The 14,686-nt window shown below is 38.9% G+C and overlaps 1 protein-coding gene across 3 annotated transcripts in view; it reads left to right on the forward strand.

Moving 5' to 3' along the window:
* Nucleotides 1–14,686, forward strand: part of CSPP1 (centrosome and spindle pole associated protein 1) — a 62,325-nt gene that overhangs the window by 45,232 nt on the left and 2,407 nt on the right. For all 3 annotated transcript variants that reach the window (XM_058801620.1, XM_058801630.1, XM_058801638.1), the window contains 7 exons: nt 1,239–1,359; nt 2,048–2,193; nt 2,733–2,873; nt 6,572–6,627; nt 7,887–7,950; nt 11,411–11,526; nt 11,679–11,829. In XM_058801620.1, the coding sequence (XP_058657603.1) occupies nt 1,239–1,359; nt 2,048–2,193; nt 2,733–2,873; nt 6,572–6,627; nt 7,887–7,950; nt 11,411–11,526; nt 11,679–11,829 (795 nt within the window). The remainder of the gene's footprint in view (nt 1–1,238; nt 1,360–2,047; nt 2,194–2,732; nt 2,874–6,571; nt 6,628–7,886; nt 7,951–11,410; nt 11,527–11,678; nt 11,830–14,686) is intronic.

Below are 14,686 nucleotides of genomic sequence, written 5' to 3' on the forward strand. Positions count from 1 at the left end.
TAAAAACTCTGGTAATGGAATAGTCTGCATGAGAAGTGCTGGATCTCTTGGAACAGTGGTACCACTGTGCCCAGAATATGGCAAAAGGGGAAAGTTTTGGATTGGTGCAGTAAGGGATTAGACCAACAGAGTGTAGAGCATTGCAGCTCTAACCCTTAAATTCTACCTACCTTTGTTAGTCTGCCTAATCCTCTCCTCATTCCTCTTAGATTTCACTGGTTGTTCTAAAATTCAGAAGTGCTAGAAGGATCTCCTTTGGTTTTTTTTATATTAGTTATCCTGGCAATATGTGGGTGGAGAGCAGTAATCTTTCTGCTGATACTTTTTTTACAAGTATATAAGAAATATACTTGTATATGTAAATGTAGCAGTAAGTAAAACGAAATGAAATGTAAGTGATGGCCTACAAATGGTGCTAGCCTGCAGCAGAAAGTACCTGAGGCCATTCCAGGGATTTGTGAATTTTCCACTAAATGGAAAGCAGAGCGGTTCTTAATTCAGCCTTTGGAAATTTATTGACTCAGACCTTCTGTCAAGAGAGAAATAAAGACATATAAACTGAGTCTCGTTTCTGAGGATTTAAACTAGTAAGACTTGCCTGCTAAGTTCTGGACACTAAAATCTAAAAGTCAGTCAAATATCCAGCTCTAAGTATGTTATTTGGAAAATGAGGAATTTCTGAAACTGATTTAACTTGTGGAGGAATGCTGTCCTGACCACAAAAAACAGCACAGATCCAAAGCAGGTCTGAAAAGTCAACATAAGCATGTAATAAAAATTGAAGTTGGAACTCTTGACCACTTAAGAGAATCTGCACTAGGCAGACAGATATCAACTTTTGAGTCAGGGAAAAAAATTATACTAAGTGCTTGCAGATACCACTGCAGTTCCTGTTATCTGAAGACTATGTAGGTTTGCATATTTCAAATTAAGCCTTTTTGCTGGCTACACCCACTTGTATCCCATAGCTTTTCCTTTTTTAAATACAGTGAAACATTTCCAGTGACATTTGTATGTCTTCTGCTGTTAAGAGGTTCTCATCCTTGTGCTGTCTTAAAATATAAATTCTGATCTTTCTAGTATATTAAATATTGTGATTCTTGTGTTTGTACAATCCTTTTTTTAATCCACATTTCCTCATATGTGTTTTTTCCCTTTATTTTTTACTTATGTTTATAAGTAGACAGCAAAGTTGCTCTGATATGCTTTATTTTTAAATTATTTGTGCTAAATTCCAGAGGAAAGGAAGAATGTGATCAATGAATTATCAGAGATGAGGAAACAGCTTCGTAGTGAAGAGAGGCGACTGCAGGAACAGTTGCTAAATGTGGCCAGTCATGATAATGTACCAATTACACGGTAAGAATTTAATCTTCTCTTTCAAAAGCTAGATTTTTCACAGGAACTTACTGTGTAGCTGACCAATATACATGAGTAGAATGAAAATACCAAGGTAGAACTTGTAAATATTTTTTTTCCTTTTTTTTTTTAGTGTGTTTGTGTTTTTTCCAAGACTCATGCTAAAATTTATTGTAAGAGTGGCTGTACTGGTAAGATAAGAAGCTGCAGTGCTCTGCCTTGAAGAGTGGTCTAAAGCAGATGTCTAAGGCAGAATTATATCTCATTACCTTTTTTTCTAGGGCATAATTTATGCCTGTAAACTGCAGTACTACAGCTGCTGAATATGCTTATAAATACTGTACTGTTGTGGAAGTACTTTCTTTCTTACTGGAAAATCATATTCTCTTTATTTAATCAATTTGGTTTGCTTCCAGAATGCATTAGCTAATCATACCAGTTAAATGGAAAAGGCACATCTAATTACCAGCCTTAGTTCCACTCTGTAAAGTATGAGGGTTTTTTTTTATTTTAAGTAGGTTATCTCTTTTTTATAACACAGTATGCAGTGTCTTTACTTTCAAATATATTTTCCTGTTTTGATAGCTTTATTTAAAGATAAAAAATCTGAACATTATCAGTATTTCCATCCAACTCATTAATAGCGTGGTGTTAAATTGCTCTCTGCTTGTTCTACAAACCTGTCCAGCAGGAGGAGAGAGAAGAATCCAAGGGACATATTTGAGATGGCCAGGCTTCGTCTGCAGGCTCCAGCTCGGAGACCTTCCTTGAAGGAGGCACAAGATCCTGTCAATATACAGAATATCTGGGAATTTAATGAACTTAAGTACAAAGGCAGGTACATCTTCTTGTTACTGATGAAGAAGGGTAGGAAAACATCTTCTTTCTCCACTTCCCATTGCATGCAGGATTTAAAGACAAAAATAAAGATCAGGCAGCTTCATGAGCTACTGGCCATGCAATGGACTTTGTGGGCAGTATTTTGTGTGTGTGTGTATCTCTCTGTGGGGCTGTTCCTGCCATTCCATGGAATTCTTGGCCTCACAATACTGTGTCATCACTCAGAGCACTGACCTGTCTTCTTGTCCCTGCTGCTTAAACTTCTTGTGCATTTGATATCATGGTGTTACTGAAAATAGACTGAGTTTGACTTTTTTATCAACCAACAAATAATGCTTCTGTGTAATTTTCTGTTCATTCTTTACCAGAAAAGATGTATTTTTAATATAGTAAAATTGTAAAATCATTGCTAAGTTGCTCATCCTCTTGGCCATTAACACTTTTATTTTTAATGGTTATTTTATGACTCTTTAAAATGCTTTTCAGAAATGGTAATGTAGGGAATAAATGTAAATTTCATCTCTTTGCTCTAGATCCTGAAACACGTATGGTCTTGAGGCACATGTATCCTGATCCTCCAAAAGATGACCAGACTCTAGAGATTCAACAGCAGGCACTGTTGAGGGAGCAGCAGAGGAAACTTGACAAAATGAGAATGAGGAGAGAAACAGAAGGTGAGGAATGAATGCTCTGAGATACACAAAAATCTTTGAGATGATGTGGTTTGTATTTGGTAAGAATTAAAACCCACTAGCTCTAGTTTCACTTCTTTCAAGTGCACTGTCAGCACTGCAGTGTGAAACACTAAAACACCAGAACACTGAAAGTCTATTGTAATCTAAACATAAGAATGATAGAATGTTTAGGGGAGCTTTTGTGGTTTTGTACTTAGTTTTGGGGTTTTTCAATTACTTGTGATTGTTTCTCTTTAGTTCCCTGAAAGTAATTTAACTAGTGCCTCATACATTTAAAAATTCTAAAGGAAAAGTGGTTTTGCTGCTGTTTATTGGAGAAAACTACAGAACTGTGAAACTCTTTTGCTGAACTGTGAAAAAAGTGTTAGCACATAAGCTCCATGGAGCAATTCTTGAGTTCTAATAGAGGAAGTAGGATGGCTTTGAGCTGTGAATGGATTAAAATACAGCCAGTGTATCTTCAACTTGGTCTCCTTTTAATGGATGAATTTTTTTTAATTTCCATTACCATGGGTTGATTTATTTTAAAGTTTCAGAAACCATGTAAACCAATTTGCATTATAGCTATAAAAAGCCTTTGCTTTAGAAACCACCTGTGAGATACTGTAACTACTTGGAGGTTCTGGAAGGAAAATGTTGCTTGTGTCACTAAATAGAGATGATCCTAAGATAGTAAACATTAGCAGCCTAACATGGAAAGTATTTTGGCTGCATATGGCAGAAGCAGTGAAAGCAGATGTATTATCTCTTTTTTTTGCTACAGTTAATTCCAAATGTAGGGTTCATTCAGGTATCTTTTACAAACAGTCATGAAAGAGCAGTATTTCCAGTTGTTTTAGAGAATATTTAAAATTATAATGAGAGTTGCTTAAAGCTGTACAAATGAACTCAGTTTTGAGTGAAAGAATCAGATTTCTTGGAACCGTGTTTGCCTCTGTAATTCAGAGTGGTCTAACTAAATTTCTGAAGAGAAAGTAACTTTAACTTTATTTCTGTGGTGCTTAGCCTTTGCTAGCAGCCAGACTCCCACTCCTGCTCTCTTGCTTATGTCTCCTCACTCCTGCCCTTTGGGAAACATGAAGAATAAAACTTGTTAGCCAAGGTGCAGGTGGGGAGATTGGTTAGCAGCTGCTATTGTGGGCAAAACAGACCTGACTTGGGGAAAATTAACCTAATTACTATAAGCCTAAATGTTTGATGACTGACTTTGAGTAGCAGAAAATAAATTCTGTCCCTTTTCTGTGCCCAGTTTCACTCCTTCATTCTCAGTGTCCCTGCTTCCCTTCCTTGGTACCAGCCCAGGTACCAGTTTACCTCTGTGATGCAGTGAGTGGTGTCAGCCTTGGGAAGGGGCATTTTGGCCATTACACAGCAGTTTCTCTCTGCTGCTTCTGTCTTCTTGCACCTTTCAATCTGCTCTACCTTAGTGTCCTGCAGGGGCTGCAGGGGAATCTTTGCTCTGGCACTTGAGCACTTCCTCCTCCTCCTTCTCTGGCCTTGGTGCCTCCAGGGCTGCTTCTCACAGATCTGTCAGTCCTACTGCCATGCTCTGATTTGCTCTTGCTCTAATTTGTTTGCAGAGGCATCACAAACATGACAAAGATGTTTCCCTACTGTGTCCTGCAGCAGCTGTGCCCCGCTGAGGGTGTCCCCTGGCATCTTCCCACAGCCCCCACCTTGCCACAGTCACCCATGGAATTGCTCCTCAGACTTTACTAGCCTTAGGTAAAAGTTGAGCATTAAACAAAACCAAGCACACATGGAAGGAAAATATTTGCATTTTTGCATACTGCTTTGGAAAAACTGAATGCCTCTTCTGGTCACTGGTGCTTTGAGGCTTTGAGCTGGTGCCAGACCTGTGAGATGTGATAGCAAGATGTGAAGGGTGACAGCTGTGTTCAGTTCCCTGTTGAGTGTTAAAGATGATCCCTGTTCTGTCTTGGACAGATGAGCTGCTGTTCAAGCAGTGTGGGCTATATTGGATAATAGAACATCACACTTGCAAATAAGCACATCTGTGTCACATGCTGTGTTAATTACATGGTTGTGAGTATCTTTTAATGCCTAAATGGAATGTGTAGGCTTGACTTCAGTGTCCCTCTTTATGAGATTGACTGAAATGCTGAAAAATAATTCACTGGCTTCAGCTGAGATCTCTCTGGAGCTTGGTTCTGGTTTTCTGCCATTAGAGTAATTTTTAATAGACCAGTCTGAGAAAGTTTTCATTTAATGTTTTCTGCAGAGAAACCTCCACCATCTAAAAAGCAAATTTGCCTTTTCCATTAATTTCAAGCACATGGAGTCTTTGAGACTTCTGCTAATGGATAATGTAGGCTTCCATGATGACATCCAAGGAAAGGCCTCTTCAGGTTAGATTAGTTGATAGGCAGCTGATTTTTAGTATTTTCTACTGATGCTTCTAGAGGCTCCTTGAACAGCTTTTTCTCTCTCCTACTGCTTAACAACATGATTTAACTTTATAGTCTGTCACTGAATACCTAGCAAGAGAATTAGTTGCCATCTCTCTGTTTCCAGTTTATTTTCCTCAGAGACAAATTCATCACCTTCCTCTTGCTGAAAATAGATGAGTGGTTTTATTGTCTGATTTAAGGTAGAAAGAAGATGAATTAAAGCAGTATGTACTTTTATACTGTGGGTGAAATAATGAGTTATGGGCTTTTGTGGCAAAGGCATACCTTCTTTCCCACACTGTGTGTAAGTGTTCTTTGCCTTACATGCTTTTTATACAGTTTTCCCTCTGATATGTTTGTTTTTTTCTTTATGTGAAAGAGGAATATGTTGTCTGTTAATGAAACTATAAACTGAGAAATCAGCGTTTTAAATATGCCAAGATTTTAAATTCTAGCTGTGTCCCTATAAGGGAGGCAGTGTTTGCAGGCCTGTGGATGATTGTTATCGTGGGGGGTGTGAGGGAAAGCCCCAGGGGCAGGTTTGGTGTTGCTGTGCTGGGTGCTGCACCCTGGAGCAGTGTGACAGGGGTGGGCTGGGACTCAGGCCAGGAGGACTGACAGTGCTGTTTTGCTGGACAGAAGGACAGCTACACACTGAGTAAGGGGCTGTTTCTTGCATCTCTGCCTCAAAACCAATCCAATAAAATAATTTATTTGAAAATTTAAACTAAACATGAAAGGTAACTTCAGTTCTGCTTCTTTGCATTTCCAGCATGCATTGGGTCATTGGTAGCATAACTTTCAGGATGGTTCTCTGTGCTCTCCAGAACTGAGATTTTTATCCTGAGATAAAAGCACATATATTCTTATCACTTTCCTCTGTGAAATGATCTCTGTCAGGATCAACTTCCCTTTGAAGGCTGGAAGTGTGGTGTGCTTAGCATGTTGAATGTACATTTGCTCTTGGGGCTTTCTGCAGTCCCTGCTGTGGTTGTTATTCCCTGCCAGGAGCCAAAACACAGATTACAAGTAACAGACTACAGATTTCTGTTTGATTTCTCTGATTCTACTTAAATTTACATAAGGAAACTGGAATAATTATGGCATTCAAACATTTTAAAAACCCATTCCTTCAGCACAATTTATGTATATTTAAAGATGTAATGCATACTGATCTTCATTTTTTGCAATAATAAGCTGATAAAATATGTTTTGTTATTAACTATTTTTATGTCAACCCTGTCATTTTGTCTCTTGTCTGTGTAGATTTTGATGATCAAGAGGATCCTGCTTTGGACAGCTACCCACAAACCATGGGCCTGGTAAGAATAAAAGGTTTTTTATTATATTACTTTTTCAAGTGTGAGAAATATTGTGTCTTTCACTGAAGAAAGGAATGACAGTTAACAAGATAGCGAAATAATTTACTTCTTTTTCTAGTCCACACCTTCCACAACAGCTTCTTTAAACTTGACATACAAGTTGCTTATAGAGATGGCCTGATTCTTTAACTCTCTTCCCTTCATATTCATTGGTACTTATTTTATTGCTGCTGGGAGTGAGAATTAGTAGAAAAAGCCAAGCAGAAGCAGTTGCTCTGAATTCAGGTGGTTTAAGTGATCCATTTGCCAGTCAAGAATTGGATCTGTTCTCAAATGGAATGTTTATTTTCTGACTTGGTGAAAAGAGCAAAATAAAGTGCTATCAAATTAGAATTATCCTGCACTAACCCCAAATACTGAATAACAGAGTTCAGTTCTATCTCATGGGAATGTGAAGCAGTGAAAAACAGGAGACTGTGCAACAGCAAAGACATTAACCTTGAGGATAATACTGTAACTAAATGCAGAAATGAAACAGTTTTTATTTAAAAAAATAATCATATTAATGCACTTTATTGTTGTAATTTAATGCCTGAAATTATCATTCAGAGCAGTGCTTTGCAGTAAAATATTTGTTTTCTCTTCTTCTGTTTCCTCTGGTAGTTTCTACTGCTTTGATTTTAGAGTGGTTTTCAACATAAATTATTCCTCAGTAGGATTTCTGTAATAAATGGTTGCAACTATGATGTGAGCTATGAGTATTGGTCTTAGTGCTTGCTATTATGATGTAGAAATTTGTTATTTTAATGCTTTAATGTCAAAGATTCTATGTGGTGGGATAATTAAACATAAGAAATTATTCTTCATTTGATCAATACTTCATACAAACCTTAAGTGCAAAGCTCACTTGGAGCACTGACTGTTCTGAACCTTACACAGAGTGACACAGAGCAATTTCTTGATGGAAATGTCTGTGTTACACAAATTACCACAACAGCTGTCATGTGTAGGCAATTTCAGCAAATGGGATTTATACTGAAAAGGAAAAAAACCAAACCCTAGTGCTTAAAAAGAACATGAATTCTTTAAAAATGTATTGGGTTTTTAGAACCACAAAGTCAGGGTTAGTAGAACATTAACACCGTAGAGCTGCTCTTTGCTTTGCAGAAGTTTGGCAATTAATTTACATTAATTATCATTTGGCCCTAGAAATGTATTAAAGCCTCTGAATTTCCATTTTTTTTCTCTTTCTTTTGTAGTTCAGGAACAAATCTAATGAATTCCAGAAAAATTCCCTGTTGGAATCGGATAGTGCTTTTATTGGTGAGTTTCTACCTCCCCTTAACCAATCTGTGGGTGTACAGACACATGGTTTAGTCTAAAGCTGTGTCTCTAAAATGATTATTATTGTTTTAAAAATTGCAGTGTTGTAGCTATGGTGATTGCTTTGAAGTATTAGGAAGTTATGTCTCCAAATTAAAATGCAGAGATTTATGAAATTTTACTGCAACAAAATTGTGTAGGTGACACTTAAATTTAATGATGGTGCTCAGTTGCTCGTCACCACCTTGCATCTTTTCATGAGAAAGCATCTTGCTCTGGGAGGCTTTCAAGAGGCTTTTTTTGACATCTTCCCAGCTTTGGATAAGGAAAAGCCAATATTTATTCAGGAAATGTGTTACAATGGTAGCACGGGCAATGCTTTTCTATTGTTCTGCTGCAAATAATTTATTGACAATCACAGCTTACAATTGCAGTCTGTCCACAGTGAAATACAAAAGTCTTAGACAGTCAGCAATTCTTTTCATGGTTATTCTTTTGATTTACAAGCATGCTTGATTTTAAGTATGATTATATGGGTATAAAATAGCAATTCATGCTAAATTAGTCACTTTTCTGCTGCTCATATTTTATTTCATTTCACTTGCAGCATTACACCCATAGACATTGTCACTTCTTCATCATCTGAAGCAGAAGATTTTTAGTTTTCTAAAGATTTTTGTACAGACTGCCTCATGTAATGTCTCTCTATTCAGCCTTTATATGGGTGGATGTAAAAGGGCTCTTCTATTTCCAGTTACTAGAAAAACCCAACCAGCTCAGGCCTTTACATGTTATTTTCCATTAGCAGGCATTTCAGTATCTTGAAATTTCTTACAGTCATCTATGGGAAATCATCTTGCAAGGTTTTTATTCTTTGCTGTAGGGGAGATGCAGTAGAGTCAAGCAGGTACTTTTTAATGAAACAGTGTTTCTGTAAACTGATTATTATTATCTCTGGCTTTGGTTAAAAGCAGAATTTTTCATTTGAAGTGTATTCAAGCCCATTCTGTTAATGTGCAAGTCCTGGAGTACAGGGTAGAACGTGGCACAGGGTGGGGCTTTCAGCCTTGTTCAGTGCATTTGGTTCTCCCTGCAATACCTTCCTTCTCAGGTTAAGCATTACTGTGTGTTAGTGCAGCCCAGTGGTGAAAGGATGCCTCAGGAGAGCCCACCAGTCCAGGCTGGAGCCAAATATCCCATCTCAGCCAGGACAGGCTCATGGAGAGGAACACAAGATGCAGGGCACACATGCAGGGCTCTTCCAGCTTCCAGTGAACTGTAGCTGATTGCATTTCACAAGCCTTTCACAGGTTGTTTTTCACCAGCTGGAATTAGCATTTTTGAATCCCTGTTCACCATCAGCAGTATTGTGTGGACAAATATCCAACCTGTGCCTTCTGTGAACTGTGTCCTTTCATCTGCTGGGAGGCTGCCAGCTCAGTAACGGAGTGTTCTTGGTTATTTCCTAAGGTTCATGGTATTTATAGTGCTCTAACCCTTTCCCTTCTTCTTCCCATCACCTGGTACTTGCAGTTTAGTGAGGTGTTTGAGTTAACCTAACATATTTTTTATTCCCCCCACCCCCTTTTTTCCTTTTCCCCCAGATCATTTATGGCTGATGCAAACCATGTTCTTCAATAGTGAGCTGTATTCATTAACTAAAAATATGTTATCCTTTGCATTGTTTGGGCTTTAGAAATAGCTACTAACATTCTGAATATTAATCTGGTGACTTCCATCCCTGAAATGAAAAATAAAAACTGTCATTGTCTCTGTGGGCTGCCTTCTCTGTGAATTGTGCTGCTCACATTGTCTGAGGGTCCTTGGTGAAATACAGGGGGTTATGGTAACAGTGTTTGCCATTTCCTAAGAGCAGTGCAACACTTCCCTCTGTTTTGCTTGAGGTTTTTTTTAGTTGGGTTTAAAATCCAACTCAGTTTTGACATCTGTTATGTCAGCATTACATACGAGTTTATGTCCTAGGGCTCTGAAATTTGAGGCAGTTAGAAATAAAGTGTTTGAGGCAGTTAGAAATAAATTAGTTTCTTGTTTCCTTTTTTTGCCTCATTGAAAACCCTAGAATCCATTAGTGTTAATGGAATGATTTAAAAGCATCTCTGTTCAGCAGGATCTGAATGATTGATGCTTACAGGAACAGGTAGCATCTGATACTGATGATACACTAATGGTACAAATAAATTCTTAAGCTTGCCCTTTGTTGTGACAAATTCACACTGTTAAACCATTTTTTATATTCCATGTAATAGCACTGTTTTGAATATAGTGAAGTTCAGCCGGTCTTGTAGCTGGAATTCTGATACATGATTTGTTAGCCTTACACCATTTCAAAATAATACTTTGATTTTTTTATTTGAAACATTTGTGATAAGAGCATGAGTACTGTTAGTGAAACTGGGGAGGAGAAAAGATGAGAGGAGAATAAAAATGTATTTTTAGGGAAAAAAAACAACTGACAATATAAAAGAATTTTTAAAAAGACCTCTTTTTATTATTCTGAACTTGTTTGATATCAATCAAATTTATTTTTCAAACCTAAGTATGTCAATTTTCAGTCAAAAGAACTGTTTAATTCTTATGTTTAGAATTGACACACATTTGTCCTTTAATTTTTTTTTTTTAATTTGTCCTTTAATTTTTTTTATGTGATATACCGGACTAACCACTTTTCCAAAACATGACTTTGTTGTCACAAAGAGTAGTTGGTGGCAGTGGATTCTGCAGAGGTTTTGTTGAGCAGAGTCTTTCTTTTTCTGGGGCTGTTCCTGAGGGTGCCAGAGGGGCTGCAGTAGGAAACAGAGCCCAGTGTCTGCACCAAGCAGCAGCAAAGCCAGCAGCCAGCCCCAGGCTGGGGGTACTCTCCTGGAGGAAAAAACAGAAGCACTTGTTTGAAACAGTTTGTGTTTGAGTTTCCAGAGTCAGCAACAGAGGGGGAAATAGACAAGTGTGAAGCACAGACATGACCTTAGGGGTCATGTGTATTATAAAAAAAGATTAAACTCCTCCCACTGTGATGTGATACAAGTATGATCAAAAAGTGTAGTTATTTATTCTTGTATGAGCAGAAGAATACATTTTCTTTTAGAAAAATGTAACATTTTGTTACATGAAAAGGCAGAGGTATGACCAAGGATGTGTGATTAAGGCATAGATTTTGTTATCATATTCCATATAACACAGTGCATGTAATGTTATTATATATGTCATGTAGCATATTTATTTATGACTCTGATTTTCCAAGTGTTCTCTCTTTCAAAGATAGGTGCTGTGCTCATTTGAGTACTCATTTGCTTTAAAGGTCTGGGTAGAAACAGGATTTGTAATGAATACACTCCTGTGATGGAGTCACGTACAACATACTGGCTTGTTTCAAAACATAAATAGGTTGGAGCACTCTCTGGTATTTCAATTCCTTTGAGAATGATTTCACCTGTTTTTCCAGGTGCTAATGGGGAAATGTTTTCTGCCTTAGAAGAAGTGAATTTATTGCCACAGCATCCACTTTCTGCAAGGGAGAGGAGAAGACTGAAGCAGAGAGCTGTGGAGAGTGCTGTACATGTAAGAACTGACAGATGCAATGTCAGCCAGTCCCTGTGCTTCCACAGTGACTCCATGTCATGGCTCCTGAGGGAGCACACGTGCAGTTATTTACACTTTTAAAAAGGGTGCTGTTGAACTGAAGGATGTGTGCATTTTTGGGTTCCCTGCAGGAGGAGGTTCCAGCAGGGCAGACCCCGTTGCTGCAGCCTGACAGCTTCTCCTTGCACTCCAACTTCAGCCTCGACGTGGAGCAGGGGAAAGGCAGGAACGAGGAGCGACTGCACAGACTGACTGAGCTCCAGCAGAAATCTCCTTCCTTGGGTATGCTCCCTGTAGCACAGATGATGCAGTGAACACTGAGTAATTACAATAATTAAAAGAACAAATAATAATAGGCTTCATGTAGCAGAACAGTGAGCAACCAGATCAAACACAGGGGTTATTTGTGGAGCTCTGTAGCTGGTACAAGGGCTTCCCCAGCACGCCTCAACACAACTGCTTCAGACTAAGTTTAGAGGAGGAGAGTAGGAAAAGATTCTTATATTCCTTTCTGGTAGCCACTCCTGCTTGTCCTGTGAGCAGCACTGCAGTGTGGGCAGCAGGATGGGGATATCCAGCTGCACAGCTGCAATGGCAGTGGGAAGAAATAAAACACCCGAGTGGTGAATGATGATGAGGTGCCTGCGTGAGTCTATTGGCATTCCTGGGAGTCAGATGTCTGTGCTCCAGCCAGCATGAAGATATGCCAGAGAGCTGTGTATGATGAAATACTTCAGTTTCTAGTTAATTTGATTTTCTAGTGGTTTGGTAATATGAATGATCATTCAGTATTTGAGTATGTGAGTATTTGATACCGATACCTCTTCCACTGCACACACACTTGAATTCATTCCAAGTTTCTTACATCAGGTGCTGGGAGTTGTCTTGGAGCATCTCCAAATGGTGGCTGCCTGATCTAGATCCCTTTGTGTATGAAGTGCCAATCATGGCAACCATTAATGGCCTTTCATTTCTCACATGGATCGAGACCCAGTTCATACACTTTGTGCTAATGATTCTTTCATACGAGTCTGAAATCTCCCTTTTTTTTGGGAGGTGGTTGCTATGCTGTCTAGGCAATTACAGTATCAGTATCCTTTTTATAAACTTAGAGAGAGTACAGATGCTGGCAGTATTTTTGATTCTGTTGCTATGGGTGCTCTTACAAGCACTTCATCCTTTTTTTTTTTGTTTGTTTTAACCATCTCGCTGTGGTTTTAAGTCACTAAAACTAAACTCTATTCATACTAATTTTCTTCTATAATCTAAATAAAATTTTTACTAATTTTACTCCACCCAGATATATTTGCTATGTGAACTACTACTACTTCAGTATCTTTATTGTATCTCACCTCTTTTATAATTTCACCTCATATCATATGCACTACACTTTTTATTTTGCTTGCCTTCTGTTTGTCACAGCCTCCAGAGCTTCAGCCTTTAGATAAATATAATTTTGATATGTATATATATATATTTATATGTCTGTATGTAGCTTGTTCTCTGGAGCACATGGGGACTTATCACTCATCCTTGGCATTTGTGCCTCTTGGAAAGGCAGCAATAGATCCTCTTGCTCAGCTGTGGTGATTCAGGCTGCACTGCTGCTTCCCTCCTGTTCCCTCCTTGTGCTCAGAGATGTTACAGAACAAATGAGTGAAGCCAAGCTTTTTTACTCCTTTTCCCTAACAGTCTGAAATAACCTTTGTGGCATCCTCTTGCTTTCTGAGCAGCCAGGTCTGTCATTTCTCCTCTGCCCTCAGAGACACTGCTGAGAGAAAACAAATCTCTCAAATGTATAACTAAGGAACCTGGTTATCTTCCCTTGAAATGACCAGAGATGGCAATTCACAGGCTTTGATAAATTCTAAATTCAGAGCTGATCTGCTTCAATAAGGAGGCTCTGTTCACAGCAGTTCACTTTCTGCTGTGGGACTGATGTGGGAATCCTAATGGCATCCTAGTATTGTTTTCTTAATTGGAAAATTTGACAAAAGGAGTCAGGCCCTCTCCATTTTTACTCATCCAAAAAAATTCCCATCAGTGTAGACTTGGTGAATATTTGGGTGATGGAGTCTCTGTCAGGCAAGGTATGTGTGTTCCTGTGGGCATAAACAAGAGCAGGCTCAGATACAGAAGAGGGAATTCTCACAGGTTTGGGCACACAAGATGTGCTGCTGTTGGTGTTCTGCAGGAATCCAGATACCATTCCATTTCTAAAGCAGGATTTCATGCTAAGGAAAAGCTTTCCTTACCCTCAGCCTCCTCATGCAAACTGAATTATCCAGAGTGTTGATGTGTATCCCAATTAAGGACAGTTTTCTAGGGAGTGTGAGAAATGTTGAAATTCATGATGAAGAAGTTCTGCAGTGCAGCTGATCTGCTGAGCTTTCTAAAAGCAGCACCAAGTGAGTCTGATCCAATGATGTGCATTATGATCTTGCCTCTGGCATCTGCAAGATCTAAAGGCTTTGCTGTAAAGGCAGAAGTAGTTACATGTGGGGAAATGCAGCCCCCTGGCCTGGACATTCCCAGTTTGTCTCTCAACAACCTTGTTTTAGTTGTTGTTTATCATCTCTTAAAGCAGCAAACAGAAAGTTCTTTTCTTTAGGTATCACTTTTCCTGCTGTGTGCTGTTAACCCCTCTAAACCTACAAATGCAAAAAACTGTGGGTTTCAACTCACAAGAGATTTGCTCTGACCCAGGACTGAGGAGACAAAGAGATTCACTCTGCCAGCTTCAAGCCCAGGAGATGGCAGGCCCCAGAGAGAGGGAGGTCTGCTCTCAGTTCTAGTGTTGCAGACAAGTTTTAACCAGACTGGGAGGGCTTGGAGGATGATCAGATCACTGTCTATGTGATGTGACAGAACTAATGATTCCTGCCAAGTTCTTTTGGAACAAAAAGTATTTGGCATTTTGTTCTAGAACCTGCAATCCCACCTAACAGACAAAGAGGGAAACTGAGCCCTTGCTCCCAGTGGATGTGGGGTTGTGCCGTTCTGTCCTTCCCTTCACCCCTGCACACCTGCCTGCTGCTTCTCCAGGCCTTGGAGAAGCTTCACACCCATGCTCAGACCATCAACTTTCAGTTTTTAATGAGAATCTTCACAGAAGCTTTGGTTTAAAATCTCATTTTTA

The sequence above is a fragment of the Ammospiza caudacuta genome, chromosome 1, assembly GCF_027887145.1.
Source record: "Ammospiza caudacuta isolate bAmmCau1 chromosome 1, bAmmCau1.pri, whole genome shotgun sequence".
Taxonomy (NCBI): domain Eukaryota; kingdom Metazoa; phylum Chordata; class Aves; order Passeriformes; family Passerellidae; genus Ammospiza; species Ammospiza caudacuta.